General features: G+C 43.8%; 4 protein-coding genes across 5 annotated transcripts; 1 reads left to right on the top strand and 3 right to left on the bottom strand.

The window, feature by feature from the left end:
• Window positions 1-522: 522 nt before the first annotated feature.
• Window positions 523-4,195, bottom strand: LOC133466586 (protein FAM104A). The gene is made up of 3 exons (XM_061750470.1): window positions 3,644-4,195; window positions 1,839-1,956; window positions 523-1,264 (listed from the first exon to the last, which is right to left on the bottom strand). Exons 1-3 carry the CDS (start codon window positions 3,658-3,660, stop codon window positions 1,055-1,057), a joined length of 345 nt encoding a protein of 114 aa, XP_061606454.1. The 5' UTR covers window positions 3,661-4,195; the 3' UTR covers window positions 523-1,054.
• Window positions 4,196-4,851: 656 nt separating this feature from the next.
• Window positions 4,852-14,236, top strand: hid1a (HID1 domain containing a). Its single transcript, XM_061750423.1, has 19 exons — window positions 4,852-5,038; window positions 5,413-5,562; window positions 6,024-6,194; window positions 7,078-7,194; window positions 7,690-7,796; window positions 7,887-8,003; window positions 8,433-8,640; window positions 8,719-8,775; window positions 8,846-8,986; window positions 10,128-10,218; window positions 10,325-10,476; window positions 10,566-10,644; window positions 10,736-10,900; window positions 11,393-11,620; window positions 12,018-12,154; window positions 12,342-12,428; window positions 12,538-12,629; window positions 12,706-12,864; window positions 13,532-14,236. Exons 1-19 carry the CDS (start codon window positions 4,973-4,975, stop codon window positions 13,593-13,595), a joined length of 2,388 nt encoding a protein of 795 aa, XP_061606407.1. The 5' UTR covers window positions 4,852-4,972; the 3' UTR covers window positions 13,596-14,236.
• A 543-nt stretch (window positions 14,237-14,779) lies between these two features.
• Window positions 14,780-20,656, bottom strand: otop2 (otopetrin 2). Its single transcript, XM_061750428.1, has 7 exons — window positions 19,799-20,656; window positions 18,260-18,642; window positions 17,549-17,685; window positions 17,118-17,176; window positions 16,920-17,044; window positions 15,273-16,054; window positions 14,780-15,012 (listed from the first exon to the last, which is right to left on the bottom strand). Exons 1-7 carry the CDS (start codon window positions 19,849-19,851, stop codon window positions 14,842-14,844), a joined length of 1,710 nt encoding a protein of 569 aa, XP_061606412.1. The 5' UTR covers window positions 19,852-20,656; the 3' UTR covers window positions 14,780-14,841.
• A 662-nt stretch (window positions 20,657-21,318) lies between these two features.
• LOC133466577 (tripartite motif-containing protein 16-like) lies at window positions 21,319-25,717 on the bottom strand. 2 transcript variants are annotated; one of them, XM_061750432.1, is made up of 6 exons: window positions 25,573-25,717; window positions 24,269-24,657; window positions 23,741-23,836; window positions 22,903-23,136; window positions 22,420-22,735; window positions 21,319-22,254 (listed from the first exon to the last, which is right to left on the bottom strand). In XM_061750432.1, exons 2-6 carry the CDS (start codon window positions 24,599-24,601, stop codon window positions 21,719-21,721), a joined length of 1,515 nt encoding a protein of 504 aa, XP_061606416.1. In that variant the 5' UTR covers window positions 24,602-24,657; window positions 25,573-25,717; the 3' UTR covers window positions 21,319-21,718. The 2 variants fall into 2 exon arrangements, with proteins under 2 accessions (XP_061606416.1, XP_061606417.1); XM_061750433.1 differs by having other exon boundaries at window positions 22,420-22,485; window positions 22,567-22,735; window positions 24,269-25,671.
• Between the last annotated feature and the right edge of the window lie 30 nt (window positions 25,718-25,747).

Raw genomic sequence — 25,747 nt, 5'->3', positions numbered from 1 at the left:
TCCCAATTGACCTATAACAGGATAAATTTAGTCTGATTTCATGTCAGACAGTGAGGGTGGAGCATCTGTGTCTTTTTATACACCAGTAGTGTATGTAAACATCTGGTTTCAACTGTAACATTAGGGACACGTTTTCCTAGCAGGGGACATATTTGTTTTTATAAAGTCAACCGAAGGCCATACTATACAGGTGCTTCTCAAATTAAAAATACTGGAGGAGACGTCTTTAATGTCATCTTTGTCATTCCAAAAGTGAAACTCAAATTATACAGATGACTTCAACACAAGAAAATACTTTTCAAAAGGGCAATTCCAACCTCATTTACATAAGACCTTTTTGACTGTTTCTTATGTAACATTCTAATTTTTGGGAGATTGTAAAATGGGCGGTTTTGTTAGCTCTTCGCTAAAAACATCAAAATAGTAAAATCAGAAAATAGTGCCTCTATTCCTATTCCTTTTTCTTTTTTTTTTACATGCTCCGGTGGTTGTAGATGATCCTTCCATCATCAAATAAAGAAATACTAAAAAAAAACATTTTTATTTTGAAGTGATTTACAAGAAGAGTGTCAACATCATGTACAGTACTAAATACAGGAAGGGGGGGGGGGGGGGGGTGGAAGAAGAAGAGAAAAATGCTGCAAGAAAGAAAGGCTTAGCTTTTGTCCTGGCTTTTGGGATGCGCAGTGCACATGAATGGACTTGCACAGGAACACATAAGGAGCCGCATTGAGTACTTTTACTTATTTAGTTGTTGTTCCTCATCACTGAGCAGAAAGAAAAAGCCAAAATAAGTCACTAACAAAGGTGCAAATTGGGACATTTCATCATGTGGAAGCTGGAGTGGAGTTTTTTTTTTTTTTTTAACTTAATGAGGGGGAAATTCCTGAGACTTCAGAACCACCCAAACATCCTAAACGAGTCAAAGCGACTGGTCCTAAACTTGTCATTTTTGCAGCTCCCGTCCGAGCTTAGTGTTAGTTTGCTCCCAGTTCTTAAATTATTGCTGATTCTTCTCCCGCCCCGACACCTGACCAGGAACTATCGAGCGAGGTCACTGCTGCGTCTCTCGCGCTTGGCAGCGGCTGTGCAGGCTCTGGAAGTGCGCCTCCCTCAGGATGCGGTTGATGTGCAGGTAGGATGCGGGCGGGTCGCACCAGTCGCTGGAGCTGAGGGGGCTGCAAGGGCCGGCGGCGCAGCGGCTGCTGCTGGAGCTGCCGGAGGCGTGCTCCGGAGTGCTGAGGATGCTGGAGCTGTTGGATGACTGAAACAAACCATGTACCTAGTCAATCGATTATTCATTACACAACTCGATGACATTTTTTTTTTTTAGGGGAATTAAAAATAACTAAAATTATGTGGTTGCACAAGTGTGCACACCCTCTTATGACTGGGAAGTGACTGTGTTCAGAACCAGTCACATTCAAATGCATGTTAAATGGGAGTAAGCACACACGCCACATTTAAAGTGCCTCTGATTAACCCCAAAACAGTGTTGCTGTTCTCGTAGGCTTTTTTTTTTTTTTTTTGCTTTCAAGGAGAAGCCTGACGGTTTTGTACCAACACTGACTGCTATCATAGTCCAACTATTCCTAATTTCACCCACCTTGTCTAAGTCCCACTGTAGGCATGGTGTTCTTTAGGTGATGAGCAAACATACCTTTTGGAATTACGGCCAAATAGTTCAACGTTGGTTTAATCAGACCATATAACACATTTCGCACCAGAACATGTGTCATGCCATTTTTTCCTCATTATGTGTGGGGTCTCTCATGGTTGAGCTGTTAAAAATCGGTGCGTGTGCTCAGGGTAAGTACAGAATCAATTTTTGACGGTACCTCGGAGTCCCAGGCATCCCTTCCCGGCTCAGGCGAGAGCGGGTGAGTTTGGTTCTTCTGCCTTTTGGCTTGAGGAACCAGGTGGCCACGCTCATCACCACAACTGTGCTGCCTTTTCCTGTGTCACAAATATGCAATTCTATGAACACTATAATAATACTAAATTTAATGTATAATTCAAATACTTTACAAACCTCAATTCCAGTGTAGGTGGGATGTTGTGTAAAAGGAAATAAAAACAGAATACAACGATTTGCAAATCCTTTTCAACCAATACTCAATTGAATACACTAAAAACACTATATTTAATGTTCAAACCAATAAACTATTTTTTGTTGCAACTACTTTTTGTGTATTTGTGTATCATTTTGAATCTGATGCCTGCAACACGTTGGAAAAAAGCTGGGGCAGAAATGTTTACCACTGTTACATCACCTTTCCTTTTAACAAAACCCAGTATGCATTTGGTAACTGAGGACACTAATTGCTGAAGCTTTGTAGGCGGAATTATTTCACATTCTTGCTTGATGTTCAACTCTAATTGCTCAACAGTCTCAGTTGTCGTATTTTGTGCTTCTAACAAACCTGCACACATTTTCAATGGGAGACAGGGGCCAGTCTAGTACTTGCACTCTTTTATTATGAAGCCACAATGTTGTAACATGTGCAGAATGTGGCTTGGCATTGTCTTGCTAGGACAGTCCCTGAAAAAGACATTGCTTGGATGGCAGCATATTATATGTTGCTCCAAAACCTGCATTTACATTTCAGAATTAATAGTGCAGATGTGCAAGTTAGCCACGCCACGGACACTAACACACCCCCATACCGTCACAGATGCTGGCTTTTGACCTTTGCTCTGATAACAATCTGGATGGTCCTTTTCCTCTTTGGGCAGGAAGCCACGACGTCCATGAGTGAAATGTGGACTTGTCAGACCAGAGCACACTTTTATATTTCATGTAAGTCCATCTCAGAGGAGCTCTGACCCAGCGAAACTGCCAGCGTTTCTGAGTGTTGTTGATATATGGCTTTCGCTTTGCATAGTAGAGTTTTAACTTGGATTCGTGGATGCAGCAACGAGCAGTGTTAACTAACAACAGTTTTCTGAGGTGTTGCTGAGCGCACATTGCAATATCCTTTACACAATGATGGTGTGAAAAGTGGTGAAACTCACCCCATCCTTGCTTGTGAACAAGTAAACCTTTCGAGGATATTCTTTTTATACGCAATCATTACACTCACCCGTTTCCAATTAACCTATTCACCTGTGGAATGTTCCAAACAGGTGGGTTTTTTTTAATTTAGCATTCCTCAACTTTCCCAGTCTTTTGTTGCCACTGTCCCAGCTTTTTGGGAATGTGTTGCAGGCATAACATTCAAAATGAAACAAATATTTGGGAGTGGAAAAAAAAGAAGAAAAAAAAGTTTGGACATTAAATAGCTTGTCTTTGTAGTGTATGCAATTGAATATAGGTCGAAAAGGATTTGCAAATCATTGCAATCTGTTTTACACAATGTCCCAACTTCATTGTAATTGGGGTAAATAAAGTCAGCTTTACAGACACCACTTCCATACTAAATTATATTACAAATGTGATTTTTTTAAAGTCCCTGAATATCAGCTTTACAGATGCCAGGCCTATGTGTGTATCTTAGTACAGGTCAAGACGTACATATTGGTTCTACACTTTTTCTTCTCACTTGCTTATCAACGCTAACGACGTCAGGGCTGCTACCACTGTTAGCTGGCCACGTTACCAACAAACCGATGGGTTTCAGTGGGTCAATGTTATGTCACTCACCTGCTTTCAGTCAACATGTGATGACCATAAATTCATCAATGTCGATGAATTCCTTCGACAATCTCTCACCACGTCCAAGAAACTCGTTAGCAGGTAGCCTGCATTTGGCAGCAAGCTTACCTAACTGGGTGGCTAATTGGGTTTTAAGTTATGAAATTAGCCATTGCAACTAGACACAGAAAATAATAGAGTGTATATGTATATATGCAAGGTTCACGGGTACTTTACATCACGTAATGGCTAAATGGTGTATCATAAACCTTAACAATCCCTCGTTCTTGTTCGTCACCGACAAGCTAACAACGTTAACCCTTACGCTGATACGGGAAAAGTAGCTAACTTAAGTTCATATACTGAAACACGCTTTAAACAGATTTCCTGATAGCGTTATAATCCCCACATATCGGATAAATTAGGACGAATCAAAAAGCTTTTTTCTTTTTTGTTTTGTTTAAACGCAATAGCTAAAACACGCCGTTAGCAAGCACAGCCAGCCGTTACGCCTGTGTTTACATGTTACTACGCATGCGCGCATAGCTTCACTGATGCGTTTAAGTGGTGTTGGAAAAATGGCAGCTCCACTTTGTGTCCGCCGGCATCTTGGGCTACTCAAATAAAAATATTACACGAAGCGGCAAATAAAAGCATAAATATTATAGTAATCTCAAATATTATCTATATCATTTAATAAATATTTCATACAATAGCTGACCCGACCTCGGATGGATGGATGGGTAGATTAAGGCACATTGACGGAGTAACTTTAAGGCAACATGACGTACAGTGGGCAACTGTACGAGTAGCGCGAGCTCAGCAACATCTAAATTAAATCAATTTTACACAACTTTTCATGAACATTTATATTAATTTATGCTTCAAAGAAAGCTGTTAAATGATTAGTTTATTTCCATTTGAGCTCAAGAGTGTACGCTAAAATGTACCCGAAAGATGTCGCTGTTTACAAAAGGATCCGCGTGAAATGGACCCATCGCTCTTTTGCCAATTGTAATAATTGAATACGCACAATTTATCGTTAAAACACATCTTCAACCATACCGTCCATGCCATACCAAAAACAATACCGTCGTAAAATTTATAATAAATAAGCGAAAATCTCGAAACAAGTCTCGCTGAACGATTTTATGACGTCGCCCTAAACCCGGAAGCGACCAACCAATTGCGTGAAAACACAGCAAAACAGAACCCCGCCCCCTTCTCCAATGACTCAAGCAAAAGAACGGAGGGGAGATTAACAAGGATCCTCAGCGGCAACGGCGCCACTCTTGTTGTTATTATTATTATTATTCATTGAAAGGTAGATCATCAACAATGGGCAGCACCGACTCAAAACTGAACTTCAGGAAAGCAGTGATTCAGCTTACAACCAAAACGCAGGTTAGACTCTTGTATAATTATAAGAAAATGCGTCAACAACACATTGTCCCTTGTTTGCATTCAACCATGTATTACAATCATATGACGTTCTAAAATGGAGAGGCTGCATGCACTTAAATCAAAATACGTCACGTTTCCCGCATATAGTGATACTGTCATATCATGCCAAATGTTTTTTTTTTTTTTTTTTTTTTTTCCCCCCTCAAAATGATGGCCTGGTTAAATCAAAGCTGATGTTGACACGGATGCGGCAGGTGCATCGTGTTTACATTGTGGTCATCACTCACTGGGCAGGCCTCACAATAGACTGCACTGCCAGGCCACATCAACGTGTACATTTCTGTTCATTCAACGTACTCAATGTTGTATTGCAGCCAGTGGAAGCCACAGATGATGCCTTCTGGGACCAGTTCTGGGCGGACAGCACCACCACAGTCCAGGATGTCTTCGCGCTGGTTCCAGCTGCGGAAATCAGGGCCCTACGAGAGGAGTCCCCCTCCAATTTAGCTACATTGTGCTATAAGGTAAACGCAACAAGACGCAAGCGGATTGCTCGCTTTGCTTGACTTTTGTCACAGACCAATGCTTCCAAACAATGTCACGCTCTCGGATGTGGAAATAAGTGAGTCACCTCCCTCCTCCTGCTTTCTTTTCCACATCCTGGCTCCTGCCCGAGGCCGCCCCTGAAAAAAACACACTTCATGCGATGTAGAATAGATAATGCCGCCTATTTGCTCATCTAGCGCCCACGGCCGTTTATTTACTTAACTAACAAGTATCAGGTGTCTATCATGCATCTGGTGGATAAAAATAAAATTACTTAAAAATACAACACAACAACTCTACTACGATTGTAGTTGAGTAAATATATACACTGGGTTGAACATTTTGGATTTGTTTTTAATGAAGTGCAATTGTAAAGAAATAAGAGATAATAGTTTCTGCAAGAATTATGACCTTTAGGGTTTGTGGCTGTCCTCCTCAGGCTGTGGAGAAACTGGTGCAGGGGGCTGACTCAGGCTGCTCCAGCGAGAGGGAGAAGCAGGTGGTCCTGAACTGCATTCGCATCTTGACCCGCATCCTGCCCTACATCTTTGAAGACCAGGACTGGAGGGGTTTCTTCTGGTCCACCGTGCCCGGTGCCGGCCGAGCCGGGGTGAGTGGAAACGGCAGTTTTTTGTGTGAGGATGCGCTTCGGTTGAGTCGCTCCGATGATGACGTGGAATGAGCGGTGAACGTTGCTTCCCCATTTCAGCCGCTGGAGTAATAATGTCACGTTTGCACGTTCTTTCTTTATTTTCGACAGCCTCTGGTCCGCCGCACACCGAGCGACGCGGCCCGGCTGGACAATTGCGGAAAATATTACCACGGGCTTGTGATTGGCTTCAATGGAGATAACGCTGGGTGCATTAATATGCGTGTGGCACACGTTGGTTTGTGAAATAAAAGCTTTATTTTTAACCTGTTTTACATGGGAGTTGTTTGGTTTTGTAGGGTTATGAAATGCAACATCGCTGCAGCTGGTAGGAGTGGCTCTATTTTTATCTCAATGGCGCGTGTTGGGTTTTGTGCGCGAACTCGTCGCTTCAAAGCTCATGTGATATGACGCAGCGTTTTTGATTGGCCGTTTGTGACGCCATTCGCTTGCAATTCAAATTTCGGCAGCTCATGAAAACTAGTGGCAGAACGCCACACAGTGCGCGACAGTTCGGTGGCGTTCGCCCGCGTCGCTTGGTGTGCGGCGATTCTCAGTGTGGTACGTGTAGCACTCGTAGTACACTGGCTCCCTCTAGTGGTACGCAAAGAATCACTGAATTAAATGTTCAAACTGTGCATAAAGTTACTACTGTGCCTTCAAGTTTTTATTTATTTAGTAAAGTAGATTTGTTAAGTACACTCCAGTTGTCTTTAACTTTTAAGTACAATACATTTGCGATTAACCTTTTGAAACTATGATTTTCAAACATGTATTTAGGTGCTTTTATAAGGTGGCATTTGACCTGACAAATGCATGTTTTTTTTTTTTTTTTTTTTTGCAGGCAGAGGAGCTGGACGACGACGAAGGAGCTCGCCCACTGGCCGAGTCGCTCCTCCTGGCCATCGCCGACTTGCTCTTTTGTCCCGACTTCACCGTGCACAGCCACAGAAGAGGCCCGGTAACTCCTCCGTTTCTACTCGCTCACGATGATCATATTTTACTGGGTGTATTTTTAATCATCATTTTTCCTCAGCGTTTCCGCCTTCCTGCCGCAAAATCCACCCGACTAAACCTGTCGCCCGAGTTGTTTTGAAAAATCAAAACCGAACTTGATGACACCATCAGTCATAACAGGAAGAGCGCTTTGTCGCTAATGGGCCTAAAGGAATGTTGCAAGTCTGACAGCGCCGTGCGTGTCGAGCCAATTGGAATTTAATAGTCATCGCTTCAACGTGTGTTCTTGTCTGAGTGGAAAGTGATTGCTTAACTGACACAAAGATCAGCGACTGCAGGTCTCACTCGATTGGCCACGCTCTGCTACTTAAGATGTGTCTGCAGACCTTGTACATTGACCATGTTTACAACACCATGATAGCACCAGATTTGTAGTTTTTGTTACTTTTGTCAAAAAGTGAAAATAAATGAAATGAATGAATGCCAATGTGTGTTGCAGGACTCGGTGGAGAGCATGCACTCCATAGACAGCTGTGAATACATCTGGGAAGCAGGAGTGGGCTTCGCGCAGTCCCCCCCTCTCAACTACATCCATGATTTGAATCGGTGAGTCTGACTTCTGCCTGACCTTCTCTCATCTTGTCGCGCTTACTTTTCCATTCATTCGTGTCTCTGTTTTGAATTGATGGCTGTCAGCACGGAGCTGCTGAGGTTGCTGCTCACCTGCTTCTCCGAGGTCATGTACCTGCCCGCCTCGGCGGACAACCAAGTCCTCAACCCCTGGGTGACCTTCTTCTGCTCCGCTGAGAATCGGTAAGCCGACAGGTGCCGTGTATGTGCTCTCATCCCTATACGCAAGTGGTGGTGTAATTATTATTATTATTATTATAATTTTTTGGGGTGGTCCACTTCAGTTGCTTTGACTCGATGCGCGGCCGCCCTTAGACAAGGCGATGAGATGACCCAATCTCACTTCACCATGGTTACTCGGCACTAAAATGGCACCAAAGCAAGATTATTATATTATACACGGCTTTGAGATAAACATAAAAACACTAAATAGCTTAAGTTAGTTTTTCAGCAAATAACGGCAGACGGGTTCCTAAAAAAAAAATAATAAATTTTTAATCCATGAATCAGTCAGTTTTCTTTTTTTGGGTCAGTTTTTCTGATAGCGTTTAGGCCAGCAGAGAAGGCCTTGCTGAGCATTTAACACTGTTGTTGTTTTTTTGTTCCCTGCAGGCACGCTTTGCCCCTGTTCACCTCGCTGCTCAACGTGGTGAGCGCCTACGACCCGGTGGGCTACGGCATCCCGTACAACCACCTGCTCTTCTCCGACTACCGGGAGCAGCTGGTGGAGCAGGCCGTGCAGATCCTCATTGTGACCCTGGAGCACGACGGAGGGGCTTCCCACTGCCCGTCGTCTCTGTCCAGCGTGGAGGAACGCGAGGTTTGCGAGCGAAGACGAGCGCGGACTGTTTTGAGTGGCGATGATTCGCTTGACTAATTTTTCTCTCTTTCTGCGCAGTCCACAGGCCCCGAAAACCTGTTTGTGAATTATTTGTCGAGGATTCACAGAGAGGAGGTAGGGTCCAGTTCTTTAAACACGTTCATGAGCATCTTGTCCCCAACAGTTCTGTTTGTGTTCCATCCAGGATTTTGACTTTGTACTGAAAGGGTTGGCTCGTCTGCTCACCAACCCTTTGACTCAAACGTACCTGCCCAATTCCACCAAAAAGATCCAGTTCCACCAGGAGCTCCTGGTGCTCTTCTGGAAGCTCTGCGACTTCAATAAGGTAGGCCAGCACTCACAGGAAATCTCAATATGCTTATTATTGCGTTTACTGTCTTTCGATACGTGACAATGCATTGGGAACACTGCACCTTTTAGTCCAAATTCTGAGTGCTGCTTCACATCTGTGTTGCATGGAGTCCAACCAACTTTTGGTCGACTGCTATTCCAGCCCAGGACCGTTGGACGACAAGACGTTTTGTGGAATGTACTAGTCCTGGAATAGCCGTTGCACTCCACATGCAACACAGGTGTGAAGCAGACCTCAGAAAATCAGATCCTAAAATGTGCAGTTTTTTTCAATTGCATTTGTGTCTATGGAAATAAAAAAAACTATTACAGCCTAAGCATTTTGAGCTTTTTGCCAGAAGTTGGTTCAACTCCATGCAATACAGATGTGAGGTAGTTCTCAGAAACATTGTTCATACAATTAGGTGTAACAAAAGCTATTTATAAAGATTTTAAGTATATAATTACGGTTTTGAGATTTAATCACGTCCTGCCAGAAGATGGTAGAATCCATGCAACAGAGATGTGAAGCAATCCTCAGAAACATTTGATTTACAACAAAATATTCTGTAAAATTGATTTATAGGATTATGAGGACATTATATTACTAGGATTTTAAGTTTTCCTCACTTATTTTTGCCACAGCTTGGTCGACTCCATGCAACACAGATTTGAAGCAGTTATCAGAAACAGTGTTTATACAATATGTCCAAAAGCTATTTTGTAAGGATTATAAAACACTACATTAGAAGGATTTTGAACTTCACTCACTTTCTGCCAGAAGTTGGCCAACTCCATGCAGCACAGATGTAAAGACATTTTCAGAAACATTTATTACACAACCGAATATTACTTAAGTTATTAGGATGAAGCTATCATATCATTACGGTTTTAAGCTTTATTGACTTTTTTGCCATAACTTGGGTGACTCCATGCAACACAGATGGGAAATAGTCCCCAGAATCAGTGTTTATATATATTCGTTCAGTGTTTGACAAGTGAATCATGCATTTGTGTCGATTGTGTTGATTTTGCGCTTGACTCTCTTTTTTTTTTTTTAAACACATGGCTTCGGTAAATGAGCATTTCACGTGAACTGATATTAAAAGTTAGTCCATTTTGTGTTCCCGGACCAGAAATTCCTCTTTTTTGTCCTGAAGAGTAGCGACGTACTTGACATTTTGGTTCCAATCCTCTACTACCTTAATGATGCCAGAGCTGACCAGTGTAAGTTTTATTGTTTTTTTTTTTTGCCCAAATAAAATACAAAGAAGGGTTCAACATCCTTGAGCCTTGACTCCATAAAGGTGTTTTTGTGTGTGTGTGTGTGCAGCCCGTGTTGGCCTGATGCACATCGGCGTGTTCATCCTGCTGCTGCTGAGCGGCGAGAGGAACTTCGGCGTGCGCCTGAACAAGCCCTACGCCCTCCATGTGCCCATGGACATCCCTGTGTTCACGGGCACTCACGCCGACCTGCTGATCGTGGTGAGAGGCCCGGCCGGGTTGCCATGGAGACCAGGGGGATCCTTTTTCCCGGTGAGAGTCGACCAGCTGTCGCTCTGTTTGCTTTGCAGGTCTTCCATAAGATTATCACCACGGGCCACCAGCGTTTACAGCCTCTGTTCGACTGCCTGCTCACCATTGTTGTGAACGGTGATTCATTTGCCTCGTCGTTATGGATGTTGTAGCCCACCTCCTTAAAAATAGTTGGAAAAATTCCCTAACAACCATATTTTCTCCTCAGTGTCACCCTATTTGAAAAGTTTGTCCATGGTAGCGGCCAATAAGCTGCTCCACCTGCTGGAGGCCTTCTCCACCAGCTGGTTCTTGTTCTCTGCCATCCAGAACCACCATCTAGTCTTTTTCCTCCTGGAGGCATTCAACAACATCATACAGTACCAGTTTGATGGTAAGGACAGCCTCTAAATTGCTAATGTTTAGGGATGTCCACATTTTTTCCAATGAGGATCACATGTAGAAAATAAAGGGAAGAGGCGGGCCCACTCCAGCTTGTGTACCTGTAAATAAAACGTAAGAGACCCAGAGGGGAAATTCAGGTGATGTCTCTGTAAAAAAAAAAACGTGTGATCTTGTAATGTTTTTACAATTTGAAATCAAATAAAATCACATGACACATTTTCATGAAATATTTAAAACATTTTGAAAACATATCATCTTATAAACATAGAATAGTGTGCTCTGCACCCTTTCAAAAATCTTTCTCATCACCTTTGGATGTGAGTCGTGTTTCATTTTATTATTAGAATGTGCAGCAAGCCAATACAAAACATGCAGCGCCAATGAAACAAACACACTAAACCAGTTACTCCTAACTAGTTGAGTCAACAGTGCACTCCATTTTGCGTCTGTTGCTTCATGACATGACGATTATCGTCGTCAGGGAACTGCAACCTGGTGTACGCCATCATCCGCAAGCGGAACCTCTTCCACCAGCTGGCCAACCTTCCGTCAGACCTGGGCTCCATCCAGAAGGGCCTGCAGAGGAAGAGGAAGTCGCCTGACGTCATCTCCCGCACCAGCTCGCAGGAGACCGTCTCCATGGAGGGTTCCCGCCCCGCCGTGCCCGCAGAGCCTGGCACCCTGAAGGCCAGCTTGGTCGCCATTCCGGGTAAATCAGTCTACTTTTAAGATGCACTTTTCAACCCTTTATTAGAGCAGGAAAACACAGTGATCACACTCACAAAGCTGCTGCTGTGATCCACAGCTCACTACTGGACACTCACACGCAGATTTGCCAATGTCACATGGCACTCCAATAGGCCCCGCCTCTTAAAGGCACATGCATGGACACTACAGTTCTATAAATGTTATGCTTGCATTTATTTATTTATTTTGTGTTGCGTTTACGTGTTTTAATAAGTTCAAGTGTGTTAAAAACTATATTGATTAAAAAAACCAGACCTCTATGTCACAGATTTTCCTCTAGTGTAGGTGAGTCTGACACATACAGTATCCGCCTCACTGTGGATGTCTTTAAAGTAGTTGATATAAGCATTTCTTTACAGGTATTGACAAACTGACTGAGAAGTCTCAGGTGTCCAAGGATGGTACCATGGTGTCCGTCCCCAAAATGGAGCACTCAGAGCAGATCGCCACCACCGGGACCAGCGACACTGAATCCAACTCGGGCAGAGACAATGAAGTCAGTGTGTGTTTGTTGTGAAGAGAAAAAAAAGAACCAGAGCGTGAGGGGGGGGGGGGGGGTTGTAGGTTAGCATGAGTGTCCCAGCCGAGGGCTCTCCTGGATGGGCAACAATCCAAGTAGGCCTGGGTACATGGCTCTGGAGCTCAAGGAAAATCTTTGCGCACTAATTCTTTGTTCCTCACAGGATGTTTTCTACACTGAGGCAGAAATGGAGAGGAGACGTTTGTCAAGTGCTTCTTCAGCATCCAGTTGGGGTCCCACGCCAGACTGGGTCAGCAGGTTCTTCATTTCGTTAGCCTAATAGCTGATATTAAAATGCACACAAAAAGTCCAAATGTTTAAGTCATTTAAGTTCGCTTAACCATGTTTTTCCTTCCCAGGTTCTGTCCTGGAAGTGTAAGCTCCCCTTGCAGACCATCATGCGCCTGCTGCAGGTGTTGGTTCCACAAGTGGAGAAGATCTGCATCGACAAGTACGCGCTTCTTGGATCAGACGCCTTTTCTCGATATTTACATTGGCAATAAACATTCCCATTGATGTGACGGCAGGGGCCTGACGGATGAATCGGAGATCCTGAAGTTCCTCCAGCATGGCACGTTAGTTGGCCTGCTGCCCGTCCCTCACCCCATCCTCATCCGGAAGTACCAGGCCAACGCGGGCACGGCTATGTGGTTTCGCACGTACATGTGGGGCGTGGTCTACTTGCGGTAGGTATTGAAACGGTGGAAACGCCACATCACCAAACTGTAAATCTGTTACCTAACAGAGTTGAAAGACTTCAGATTTTTTTGTAGTCTAAGCTAAAGTGATAAAAGGTGAGTCAATGTCAATTGTTTGGTGACATCATTGATATTTTTTCAGTCGTCAACTCGCTGTGCGCGTTCGTCTCCCAACACTTACTTCACTTTCCCCGCTGTCCTCAGTTGCACTGGCCTCCGTTTTGTGAATCTCAAAACACGATTCCCACGCATGTGATAAAGGAGTCAGTCTGCTGTCGGCCACAGCTCACGCCTAGACACTCACGTAGATGTCACGCGCCACCCCAGCGGGCACTGCCTTTTAAAGGCTTATCTAACGCAGTGATTCTCAAAGTGTGGTATGAGTACCACTAGTCATACATGTGCTCCCTCTAGTGGTATGCACAAGGATCACAGAATTGAAAATAGTTTCAATGCATGAAATACAAACATATTACAATTAAGCTTGTAGTTAGGCATTTTTGCATACTTTTTATTGAACCTATATGAAATGTGTTTAAAAATATTTATATGGTTTCTGTATTGCAGGTCGCAATAAACAAGAGTTCACTGTATCGTGATGCAATCAGAAATTGGCGAATTCTAATTGTCATTTTGTCGGTCTCTCTCCGTTCAGCAATGTGGACCCTCCCATCTGGTACGACACGGACGTGCGCCTCTTTGAGATTCAGAAGATGTAGACACGCTCGACTACAGCGCGTCGAGTTGACAGTGTTGAAGCCGCATCAGAATCCTCATGACGCATGCCGAGCGCTCATTTCTTATCAGTTATCAATATTGTCTGTAGGCAACTCGTTACATGTTGTACTGACCTCAAGAATGTGCAGCTGGTTTCAGTTTTAGCCTAAAAAAAAATATTCAGGTCAAGTCAGATTCAGAGAGACGACATCATCGTCATAGTGACGACGCATCCTTTTTTTATTTTTTTTCCCCACTGTCGTAGGGGCATTCGCCTCCAATTCGGGGAAGCGCTCAGGTAATGAGCTAGGATGCCTGTTTGACACCTCAAAAATATTGCAAACATGAATTCCCAGCCATGCCAATTGTCACATATCAAAGTCACACACATCACGTGACTTTGGGGGACTACACTCTCGCTGTGTAAATGTATTATTGACATGCTTGAAAGTCAACTTGCACCTTTTTTATGTAACAGTACAAACTACTAGACTGGATTGTTTTGTGTTTCTAACGTTGTTTAAAACTATTTTCCTTAAATTATTCTCTCTATATATATATATATCAAAATGTAAAATGTATTGTGGATACTAAATGCAGTATCTAAATATTGAGTGTTTAAAAAAAAAAAAAAATCTGATAACCTGCTGGTCAAAGCGGCTTTTTTACTCTTCGCCAGAAGATGGCACTGTTTCCCAAGGCCACTATTATTTTTTTTTAGTTAGGCTGTGGTCAACCTGCTTAACGCTCACTGCTAGTTGTTTTCAGAACAGTTCCCCATATTGTCAGCTGTTTCAAAGCATTTGGACTATTTTAAGACCCACCGAATTTTGTGACAACATAAGCACCAAACTGACCAAAAGAAAGAGTAGACCCTTTTCTTTCACCAGAAAGGGAAAAAAGTCATATAGCTTTTCTGTTCCATAATCAACAGTACAACATGGGCTGGTTTATCAATTTTCTGACCCTTTTCATCCCTCGGTTTTTTGTTTTATTTTAGCATGGCATTCACTCCATTAGCAGTGTCATTTTTCCCCTCTTACAACCAAGATAAATATCCCTGGAATAGAAATTTGAGATTCCATGGTCCAAACACACAAGATCCTATTGTCGCAAAATGTTTCTTAGTTCCACATTCAACAACATAAAGCTCTTGTATACACACAGCAGTAGAAAAACAATTAAATAAAATCATCTCTCATGTTCCAATTTTATTTATAACATACATTTTTAAAAGGGGGGCGAGAACTATGAAATGATGTAGACCTCGAAGAGACTGGCCACCGAGTGCATGCGGTAGAAGATTCCGAAAGGGAGTCCGATGTTGACGATGGCCGTCCACATGCTGAACTTGTAGAACTTGATCTCCACGGTGTGGTCGAACTGAGGCCGAGCGCCAAAGGCAGGCATGATCCACAGCTGGGACGTGAAAAGGGCGTTAAAAGGTACATCATGGCAGTGTTTCTTCGATGGCCTAACTGGTACAATACATGATTCTAAAAATATTAAAGAGCTATCGCCCCAGTGTAAGGTGTTTTAATGGGTTCAAGTGTGTTTAAAGCACGTGGTACGTGTATTATAAGGTGTCCCTATCGCAGGCGTTCTGGAACTTCTCCCCCTCGGGAAACAGACTCAATGAATGAATCACAAAGTGCAGAGTCGCACTGTAATGAACTTACGATGATGTTGGCGAGCATCAGAAAAGCGCACACTTCCTTCAAGACTCTCCTCTTCCAGTTCGGGCGCGTGGCCGCCGTCAGCAGGCAGCTGGACTTCCGCCCATTGGTGACGGCGCTCGCGTTGGTGTGCAGGGCGTCCTCCCGCATGACGTGGAAGGGCTCGCGGTGAAGGCCCTCGATGATGAAGTAGTTCTGCAGGCACAGCTGCAGCACCGTGAGGACGGCCCAGGACAAGTTGAGGGCGTCCAGGGGGTCCCGAGCCCCCGTGCCCGCCGCCGCCGCCACGATGGAGAAGTAGCTGATGATGAACTGGCCCATGGAGGCCCCCACCAAAAGCTGAACATCCAGGCTGCGGCTGGGGTTCTTCTCGGACACGTGCTCGCGGCGGTCAAGCCGGTAGACCACGCAGCCCGCCACGGTGGAGATGCACATGAGGCTCACGATCACGACGTTCATGACGAAATGGATGAGCAGGGCGTTGCGGCGCACGGTCTCGTCCTCCAGGGTGATCTCCACCTCGTACACGATGAACGTCACCAGGCCCGCCGCCACGAGGAGGAGGCCGAGCACGGGGCCCGCGAGCGCCTCCTTGGGACGGAACTTGGCCCTGCGGTGGCCGCGGTCGTCCACAAGGCGGCCCACGTTCTTCCACATGACGTAGGCCGCGGCCGAGGCGAAGAGGCTGTACTCGATGTTGAAGGGGTACAGGTAGTAGAAGGCCTCCTTGAAGGCGCTGCACGCAGAGTGACTGCAGCTGCACTTCACCACTTGGTCGTAACTGTCTGACATGGACACAAAAACACAAGATCTTGTCTTCTCCGAGCATAAATATTGGTTTCCTTACACCAGTGATTCTCAAAAGTGTGCTACACAAATAACTGCAGAATTAAATGTTATATTGGCTTAAATATTGTATGTTAAGGACTGTTTGGTGGCATTTAAGTTTTAAGACACTTGCATAAATGTTTATTTTTAAACTTATTTAGGTGCTATTTTTTAACTTATGTTACAGTCAATATTCAAACTGTTAGCATACTTTTAGTGGTTTACAGAATACAAGATTTAGAGAAATAAAATTGCCTTTTTCTTTTTTTTAACATTGATTACTGTGGTACTTTGGATAGTTAGGTTTTTTGGGTGGTGGTTTTAAAATGAGAACCACTGCTTTTCACAAAAGAGATGTTTGCATTTTTTTTTTTTTTGTCAAATGTTTTTAAAAAATAAAAGTCAATTTGAGTTAAATATGCTTTTTTTATATAAACATCAAAACACGACAGAGGCAGCGGGCAGTCCGGGCAAGCACTGACTTTCTAGCCCATGTGTAGCACGCCCCTTAAAAAGAAAAAGTTTCCACGCAAGTCTCCACACTTCAATTTACCTGCGAGACCATTTAGGCGCTGCTGTTTTGGCGAGCAACCGAGTTAAACCATTTAATATTCGTGTGTGTGAACGTTGAGTCTTATGAACAGATTATAGAAGTGAAACCTGACAACTGGTAAATATATGTACACTACATTTTTTTTTTCTGTGATTTTAACCACTGCTTTATGGTTTAGTGTCCTTGAAATTTAATGCACTATTATCACTGTTACTGCAGTCTATTAGAGTAGAGGAGACTATGTGAGGAAAGAGACTAATAACGGCTACCTCTGTACATCTTGGACGGGATGCTGAGGTTCGGCTGGGGAGCGCCCGTTTGGTGGAGCGACTCCTCGGTGACGGCCGCCATCCACACTACCAGGTTAGTGGAGAATGTGAGCATGAGGCCACACCTGGTGAGGAGAAGGACAAATGAGGACTCTGGTGTGACGCGAGAGATCCATTTTGCGAGGATGTCGTTTGTACCGCGTGACATTTGTGTGGACCTGCACGCAGTCCTTCGCGTGGACCCACAGGAAGTACGTCTAAGAGAGAAACAACCAGTCAGACCAGTCTGATACAACGCAACAAATAAGGGCAAGCCCTAACAAAGGCTTTTTCACATTTCTGAAGTGTTTAGCCATCTTTCATGACTCAGCAGAAATGACATCATGCCATTTGCTCTGCCCATGCAGACCGGAGCAAAGTCCTCTCTTCTACGTTTCATATTTTTTCCCCCCCCAATATCTTCAGCCGTAATGAGTGTGCTACTCAAACTTATCAGAAAGTTTCTTTTTTGTTATATAGCCAAGTTTGTTCATGACCAGGGGAGCGAGCGATGAGCCGCAATAGAGTGGAGGAACGCATTCATCCCCCATTGAGGAAAAAGCACAATGTTGAGAAAGAGAATGGACAACCTGGGCAAATAAGAAGACCGCTTGCACGGCAGGGAAGGCCACTTTGACGGCGGAGTCGCAGTGAAGGTAGCCAATGTAGTTGGCCATCTTGAAGATGTCCATGAGCAGACTGAGCAGGCCAAACAGTACAAGTCCACCTTGAAAATGCAGACAAGAGATCACATTCAAGTCGGTGAATTAATTTAAAAAAATCTCTATATACAAGAGCTGTATCAAATGTTCTGCCTTAACAACGCCGATTAGGCTAAGTTTTGATGCACACCGTCAGGGGTCGTACAATTTAATGTTTGTCACTGTGGTCTAAAAAGAAATTTTGAGATTCAGTAAGATTTTTATATCCAGGGTACCTCAGATACTTAAGTCGAATTTAAGTTTCTCCAGCACATTATACATTTTTACTATTAAATGAAGACAATGTATGCCATAAACCAATAATCACGACTACTACTACATTGCTGTATCTTAATATTAGTCATGTTGTTGGTCCTTATTACTTTTTTCACTTTATTTATTTTTAAGCGTGACATTGTCAGATTCAACTTTTGTGACATTTCATTATCCTTAGATAAGGGTGAATGAATCCGGAATCGTTCACTCATTCCCTACTTCCTCCATCGTTAGATCGGGATTTTAGTGGACTTTTACCGAGCATTTAACTCACGTAATGAGACATTGTGATTCCGGAGTCGTGAATTCTTCCCCATTATTCACCTCGGAGCCACGCAGGCCCGGCGTGGCTGTCCTGAGTCACGAGGTCTTTGTTCTTCCGGTAGGTGACTGTGGCGTAGAAGAGCATCCAGAGCACTGTGAGGGCGAGGAGGACCATGAGGAAGATCTGGCGGTCGACGGCCGTGATGGCCACGCGGTTGAAGGCGCTGCTGCTGACCAGCGCGCAGCCCAGGATGAGGACGTTGATGCACACGATGCTGGACAGGAGCCAGCCGCCGCCGCGGTGGGCGCGCTCGCCCGCCGCCTCCACGTGGCGCACGTACGCCCGGGTCGCCTCCATGTCGTTCAGCTGCTGGATGTTCTCCATCTGGGCGGCCGTTTCAATGTTGGACGGGTGGGCTTCGGCGCTGTCGTTTGGGGTCTTCCTGCGGCGGCCGTATATTCGCGTTAGAAACATCGAATTCCAGGAGTTTTCAAAGTAGGAAACTTTGCATTCGTGGGAACAAAGCTACTGTACTGTCCTACCCTCAAATGTGGGCAAGGAGAACTATATCTACTTGCGACAAGACAAAATGTTTTAAATATATCTTTTCATTAAATTACCCTCAATTCCCAATTCGTTTCCATGGAATTTTTTTCGAATTCCAAAAATCTCCATTTTAACCTCCATGGAAATTTACTGGAAATGTTCCACCCCTCTGCAACCCTAGAAACAAGAAAGTTAGGGTCTTTTATTATGCACTCCCTTTCTGATAAGATATTAGTGGTGGTGGTCTCATACGGTTTGCCTCAAAGGGTCTGATAAGCCCCGTCAATACAAAGTCAACAAAAGAAGAAACCTGACTGGAAAAGGAACTTGATCCAGTTTCAAATGAAAGAATCGAGTCGCTGTCGAACAACACAAAGCTTCATTTTAGTTTTGTCATTTCATCTGTCACTATCATTATAGACACAATCTGAATACTCAAAACTGTTTCCGAAGCAGTCTCAATCCAGTTTGCGTCAAGTTAAAAGTTGGGGACACAAAATGGTCCGGGTTTCGCTTCGTGTTGAATTAACGGAGAGCCATTCACACTTTAAGCGGACCAGGAAGAGAATTGGATCCGCTTTTAAACAAACTCCAAATATAAATTCAAATAGGTCACTGTAACCCTTCATTACAATTCTACTAGTTTTAATGTAAGTAGTATTTTGTTTTATCACAAAATTGGTACAAAAATGAAGTATATCAGTTTGTCCCCCAGATGTCAGACAGGGAAAAACATTTGTGAGTGAATTGAGATTATTTCAGTGTACTTTACATTCCTTTTGTGACATTTTTTAGTGTTGTGCTGTGAGATTTTCTAATGTAAAATATGTGCCATGGCTCAATAAAGGTTGGGGAAACACTGCGCTGTAAAATGTATAGAGACTGACCAGAACATTAGTACACTTGCTCAATTTAATGAGACCCAAGACAAGAGCTGTATCCAAACTCTGCTTTTACAAAAAGCACAATTTTGATTGACACAGTCATGGAGGAGCTTAATTAAATGACCAATATGCCCATTCATTCCAGTTTGCACTTATGTGTTGTTTTACCTTGTAAACAGTTTGTTGCAGGTCCTTAGCATCCTTTGCGCCACAGTTCTCATTTCAGCCTTATTCAGTCGGCTTAAAAAATATATATAATTTAAAAAAAAAAAAGAAAACAGTAAAAACAATTTCTTACGTCAGTTGCTGCACAGGCGCCACAATATTTTCTTAAAAAATATATATATTCTGTAACTTGTTAAGCTTTAAATGGCATCACAGAGGGAATTTTAATGCGACACGGTGAGAAAGAAAAACCCAAATGTGAGCGCCCGCCCTCGACAGTCGACACGACCACCAGCTGAGGTTGGTTGCAACTGATTACATGTCGTCACTTCCGGCTAGAAACTTTTAGGAATTCGATTTTAGTTTTTTTTTATTTACATGTATTACATTACATCGAGCTACTAAGACACTTAAAATATATATATATATATATCAATTATATTGTTATCTTTGGACATTTTTCTAAATAAAAAAATAGAGGTCTTCCATCGGTCCCGACATACGAGGTTTCGAGGTTACGAACAGCTGTTTGCCGTACTGTTTTCCACTTGATTGTTTTATATTTGTGGATTAGTGTTTTTACACATACATTTAGGCTACTGTAATTATGACTACTATTTCATTAGTGTAAGTTAGTGATAAGACTATGGCGATTTTATTTTGCTTTTCATTACATTGCCTACATTTATCTACTAGCTAGCTACGAAGAAACATCAAATTAAAAAACATAAATATATTCTCAGCTTTGGACATTTTGTCGAATCTATATACTGTACATATGCGATTTCTTTTCATAATTTTTTATTATATCGTCTATATGCATCAAGTCGTTTGATAGCGCTCTGTTTATCCATCCTTCAATTTTCTGAGCCGCTTCTCCTCACTAGGGTCGCGGGCGTGCTGGAGCCTATCCCAGCTGTCATCGGGCAGGAGGCAGGGTACACCCTGAACTGGTTGCCAGCCAATCGCAGGGCACATAGAAACTAACAACCATTCGCACTCACAGTCATGCCTACGGGCAATTTAGAGTCTCCAATTAATGCATGTTTTTGGGATGTGGGAGGAAACCGGAGTGCCCGGAGAAAACCCACGCAGGCACGGGGAGAACATGCAAACTCCACACAGGCGGGGACGGGGATTGAACCCCGCACCTCAGAACTGTGAGGCTGACGCTCTAACCAGTCGCCCACCGTGCCGCCAGCGCTCTGTTTAGAAACACAAAATTAAAAAAAATATACGAATTACTATTTTTCATCCTCCAACATTTTGTCCAATCAATGTACTGTACAAACTGAATTTTATTCTAAATTTACTTGTATAATAGTGCGTTTATCAACTGGCTCGCTACTAGGATACAATAATTAAAAGAATATTCATATACACTCCATATTAATTATGCGTTATATTTGTATCTGCAGACATTTTGTCAAATCACTATACTTCACAAATGAAATTTTTTAAAATTTGATTATACTCTATGTACTAGTTGGCTAGCTATCCACAATAAAGAGGATTAGACAAAATAACAGTATCCATTCTAAGTTATATTTCAATCTTACCAAGACAAGTCCATGCTTTCGACTTTGTGGGAACAATCTGCAAGCGTTTATGTTCACGCAGTGTGTAACAACGTATACTGACTTTTGGGTTTTCTTTTTATTTTCACTCATGTCGCGCATGCACGCATCACCAAGCATGACGGGAGAGTCCGTCCATCACTTGAAAGTAGCTCTGGATCTGATCAAGTCGTGGGCGGATCGATATTATGTCAATGAGCCCTACTGCAACATCACAATGGGGGGGGGGGAAGTGTAAAATCGCTCACAGACATGTTCAGAAATAGGCAGATCACAAAAGATTTCATACAATCCTTTACAAAAAGATGTTTTGATGCTATGTCCCCTTTAGTGATGGCAGGAGGCATCATTTTCTATGAACTAAACAAACCACATTCTCCTTCTTAGAAAGCCACACGACGAGATACAAAGGTTCAATGAAATTGGCATTGTACTTGTGCAGGAGCCTCATGGGCCCGTTCGCGTGGTAAAACGACACGTGGCCGGCGTAGAAGTCAACGTATACGCCAATTCTCGTCACGTCCTGCGCCTCCACCGGCGTCTCCACGCCGGCGTGCCAGGCGGAGAGTCCTCGGCCGTTCCTCCCGACGCACCACGAGAAGTCGTTGGCGGTGATGCAGCCGCCGGTTTCTTGGCCCTTGCGCTCGAGGCTTTTGTAGGTGACGCCCACGTGCGCCCCCTCGCCGCTCAGCTCCGCCTCGGCGTAGCGGCGGCCCTCGTAAACGCTCTGTGACGTCATCGCCTGGCGCCAGTGCTCGAAGCGATCCGGGTGGTCCGCGTAGCTGTGTTGCCAGGGGCTGGTGTTGGTGACCTTCGTGTTGTCCTCTGTTAGGCGCAGGAAGTTATGGACGGTGTCCGAATCAAACGTCAAATTCTTTACATCTAAAGGGAAAAACAAAATGACATATAGGCTACGTTTTAAAAGTTAGGCATATTAGGCTTTGGGGTGAAATTTCAGGATGAACCGAAAACGCACTACAGCGGTAACTCGTCGTCCCACTGTAGTTTAAAAAGAGAGGTGTTTTTTTTGTTGTTGTTTTTTTTTACATTTTAATAAGTCTTCCACGGTCTTTGGATCAGGCAACAAAACATGCGGCGTCTGGGATAGGCTGCCTGGGTGATGAATAAATACAAAACACAGAGTTATAGCACAGGGAGGATTCAAAAATATCCCGTTTCCCCTTCGCATCAAACCTTGAGAAATGGCGCTGAGGTTGTCGTGGTAGGAGGTCAAAATCAGGTCACACAAGTGTTGCGTGACGCTGGCTACCACCGGGACGTAAGCGTTTACATGGTCCAAACGGGTCACGCTGACATTAGGAAAGCAAACATCCACCACTCCCTCCTTCCACTCCGAGTACTCCTACAACAAAACAACCGATACTGTGACCATAATATCATATTTATTGAAGACTTTTCCTCCATGAGCCTTTATGTCCCTTCATGCTCAAATCTGTGTACACTGTCAATCTTTCAGATTGCATAAGAAACCCTAATCCCCCCCAATTACATAACTTGTCTGACATTCACCTGCAGGAAGGCGACATCGCACTCACTCCGCGACACTTTGCTTAGCCTCGCCAAAGTCTTGCTCAGCTCCGCCTTCCTCTGCTTCAGGTGCGCCTCCACGCCCTCCGCCTGGCGCAGCGCTCGCCTCCGCTCTGCCTCCAGCTGCTCCGTCGCCTGCTTCCTGGCCTCCGCCACCGCTTCCTGCAGCCTGGAGAAGTGCTGATCCACCTGAGCCGACACCTCCTGCACTACAGACTGGAGAAAAACCCATGGAAAGGGTTCACAGCAGAGCAGGGGTGGGCGAGGTTTTGTGCTCAAGGAGCACATTTTATTTAGAAAAGTAGTAGTATCGACAGTTTCTATAATTGCAATGTGATAGTGATGGTATTAAGAGGTAGATTAAGTCTCCACAAAAGGCCCAGCCCAGGTACCAAATGCCCCACCCACTAGTATTTATGTAACTTCTGGGAGAATGTCCTATGGACAGATGAGACAAAACTGGAACATTTTTGATAAGGCACATCAGCTACGTTCACAGACACTAAAATGAAGCATACCAAGAAAAGAACACTGTCCCTACTGTGAAACATGAAGGAAGATGTGCTATGTTCTGGGGCTGATTTTTCTACATATGGCACAGGACGTCTTGAATCTGTGCAGGGTACCATAAAATCTCAAGACTAACAAGGTAATTTGTACTGTAATTGTAACCAACTTCTTCTTCTTCTTCTTCTACATTTGCAAAGTAATATTCCCAACACTGCCCACTTCTGGTATATCATGTCTGCTAACTAGAAAATAAACCACCTGTAACCCCTTCACGTGTGACAACCATCATGAATTCAGGGATGAACGTTACCGTCATGCTGTCGTTGTTGCTCCGCAGCTTCTCCATTGCTTTGTCTGTGGCCACGATGCTCAGATTCATCTCCTGGTGCGTTTTCTGCAGCTCACTCTAGAACACAGTACAGTCCAATTGTTAATGTGAGCACTACAAAGACAATTTGTGAGCCACTGATTACTAGAGTGGGCTAACTCCAGTTTTGTCATTTTTTTAAAGGTTACACGCAGTAATGAATTTAAGAAAAATGTATCTTTCAGATGAAAACTGGTCTAAATCAAGGTTTAGTTACAATTTTAACATATAGACCATTATTGCAATCAGTACCTTTTTTTTTTTTTTTTAGCTTGGGTGCCTTTGCACCTGCAAGTCAGTATAAGTGAATGCTGACTCAGACGACCATTGGACAAAACATTTAGTGGCAGCCATTGGGTGGAAAATCACTCTCCTGCTAAATGACAAATATTGAGTTAGCAAATGATAATAATGGAGTTAGCCCACTGTTGTTCTCAGTGGTTGCAAATGTAAATGTAATGGTGTTCAGACCTCAATCTGAGCCCTCCCCTCCTCCAAAGACGTTGTGGTGTGACCTTGGTGCTCCTGACCGCAGCAGTCGGAGCACAGGCAGCAGCCGTCCGTCAGACAAAAGCGCTCCAGCGGAAGACGGTGAACGTCACACGTGCGCGCGTCCACGTGGGGTAAAGGCTCCACCAGTCGGTGGTTCCGGAACTTGGCGTTCTCCAGGTGAGGTCTGAGGTGATCCTCGCAGAAGGACACCAAGCAGGTCAGGCAGGATTTGACGGCTCTGCCCGGCTCGTCCATGCACGAGTCGCAAGGGACGTTGGGCTGCTCCTGGCTGCCGCCGCCACTTGTCGCCATGTTTGTCGTCCGTCATCTGAGTCAACTTTCTTTTCCGGAACTTCCAAATCTCCCTCCTGAGTGTGAAAGGAAAGACTTGCAAACCACGCCCAAGCTATTATTGTCTCGTTTTACATTCTTCCTCTGTTCGAGTCTGCGCTTTGTCTCGCTAAACGAAAGACGTACACTCAATCTAAAGAGATAAGGGAAGGAAATGAGGTGCACATGTGCAAAATAAACTTCCTCTAGCTCATTTTCTTCAAACGGAAAGTATGTGAGTGTGGATGTTTTTCTTGAAATTGGAGCAGCCTTTTGGAGGACGTAGTCCTTCCCTTTGATACCATGTGGGCTACGGTGATGCTTGCCATTTGTAAAATTGTTTTCAGGTTCAACATCATTCAGCAACACCTAAGGTGAATTATTGGACCCCAAGGTACATATGCTCCTCTTGAACAATAAGGCCAATACCTGTATTTGTGTTGTCAATTGAAAACATTCGCAATTTGACATGACAACACGAATGTGACACAGTTCACCTTTTATTTCCATCTATATCGGATACACAACAATTAAATGATTCAAACAATAAATGGCGCCGAATGTCTAGATTAGGGTTTGGCCTGCGAAGATTAAGTTTTCAGTTAAATGTGTAACCCAGAATGAAAACCAGAGAGCTGCCTATGGGTAAAATGTTGATCTGTGACGTTTTCATTCTACAGCAAAAATCAATAAATGCATTGGCCTCATTGTTTTATTTCTTATGGAGGTGAGGGTGTAGGGCCTATTTCTCCACAAGACGACAGGCCTGTACTATATTTTTGGATTCTTATGTGCCGATTAGGTCAAGACCCAACCAACAAAAATAGAAAATAAATCGCTCTTACAAAACAGAGACAATAGCATCTCTTTCTGTTTGTTAGTTTTTTCGCAGGCTACTTCCTGCTTCATGGAGAATGACATCAAACATAAGGAATCGCTGAAAAAGACCATACCATTTGCATTCTGGGGTGGAGGGGCGGTACCATGGTGCCTGAAAGAAATCCCATTATTTTCACCTTTGGCTCTGGATCAAATTCTTCTGTAGTGTTTACGTATTCCTGCAAACAAAAAAACTACAATGTGGGCATAATTGCTGTAAATAATAGGGAAGGAAAAATAGATCAGAAC

The sequence above is a fragment of the Phyllopteryx taeniolatus genome, chromosome 16, assembly GCF_024500385.1.
Source record: "Phyllopteryx taeniolatus isolate TA_2022b chromosome 16, UOR_Ptae_1.2, whole genome shotgun sequence".
NCBI classification, from domain to species: domain Eukaryota; kingdom Metazoa; phylum Chordata; class Actinopteri; order Syngnathiformes; family Syngnathidae; genus Phyllopteryx; species Phyllopteryx taeniolatus.
The sequence above is the reverse complement of the archived record's forward strand: the minus strand, read 5'-3'. Positions and strand labels throughout refer to the sequence as shown.

What these genes read in the sequence shown, in the direction of transcription:
- LOC133466586 (XM_061750470.1), bottom strand. An exon ending in GGGATGCCTGGGACTCCGAG is followed by an intron (nt 1,265 to 1,838) that starts GTACCGTCAAAA and finishes GGTTTGTTTCAG; the next exon opens with TCATCCAACAGCTCCAGCAT.
- hid1a (XM_061750423.1), top strand. Translation starts at nt 4,973, where the DNA reads ATGGGCAGCACCGACTCAAAACTGAACTTCAGGAAAGCAGTGATTCAG. An exon ending in CCGGTGCCGGCCGAGCCGGG is followed by an intron (nt 6,195 to 7,077) that starts GTGAGTGGAAAC and finishes TTTTTTTTGCAG; the next exon opens with GCAGAGGAGCTGGACGACGA. An exon ending in TACATCCATGATTTGAATCG is followed by an intron (nt 7,797 to 7,886) that starts GTGAGTCTGACT and finishes GATGGCTGTCAG; the next exon opens with CACGGAGCTGCTGAGGTTGC.
- otop2 (XM_061750428.1), bottom strand. Translation starts at nt 19,851, where the DNA reads ATGAGAACTGTGGCGCAAAGGATGCTAAGGACCTGCAACAAACTGTTT. An exon ending in CGGTCTTCTTATTTGCCCAG is followed by an intron (nt 17,177 to 17,548) that starts GTTGTCCATTCT and finishes TTTCTCTCTTAG; the next exon opens with ACGTACTTCCTGTGGGTCCA. An exon ending in CCCGTCCAAGATGTACAGAG is followed by an intron (nt 16,055 to 16,919) that starts GTAGCCGTTATT and finishes TGTCCATGTCAG; the next exon opens with ACAGTTACGACCAAGTGGTG.
- LOC133466577 (XM_061750432.1), bottom strand. Translation starts at nt 24,601, where the DNA reads ATGGCGACAAGTGGCGGCGGCAGCCAGGAGCAGCCCAACGTCCCTTGC. An exon ending in GCAACAACGACAGCATGACG is followed by an intron (nt 23,137 to 23,740) that starts GTAACGTTCATC and finishes GTTTTTCTCCAG; the next exon opens with TCTGTAGTGCAGGAGGTGTC. An exon ending in CGTGGAAGACTTATTAAAAT is followed by an intron (nt 22,255 to 22,419) that starts GTAAAAAAAAAC and finishes TTTTCCCTTTAG; the next exon opens with ATGTAAAGAATTTGACGTTT.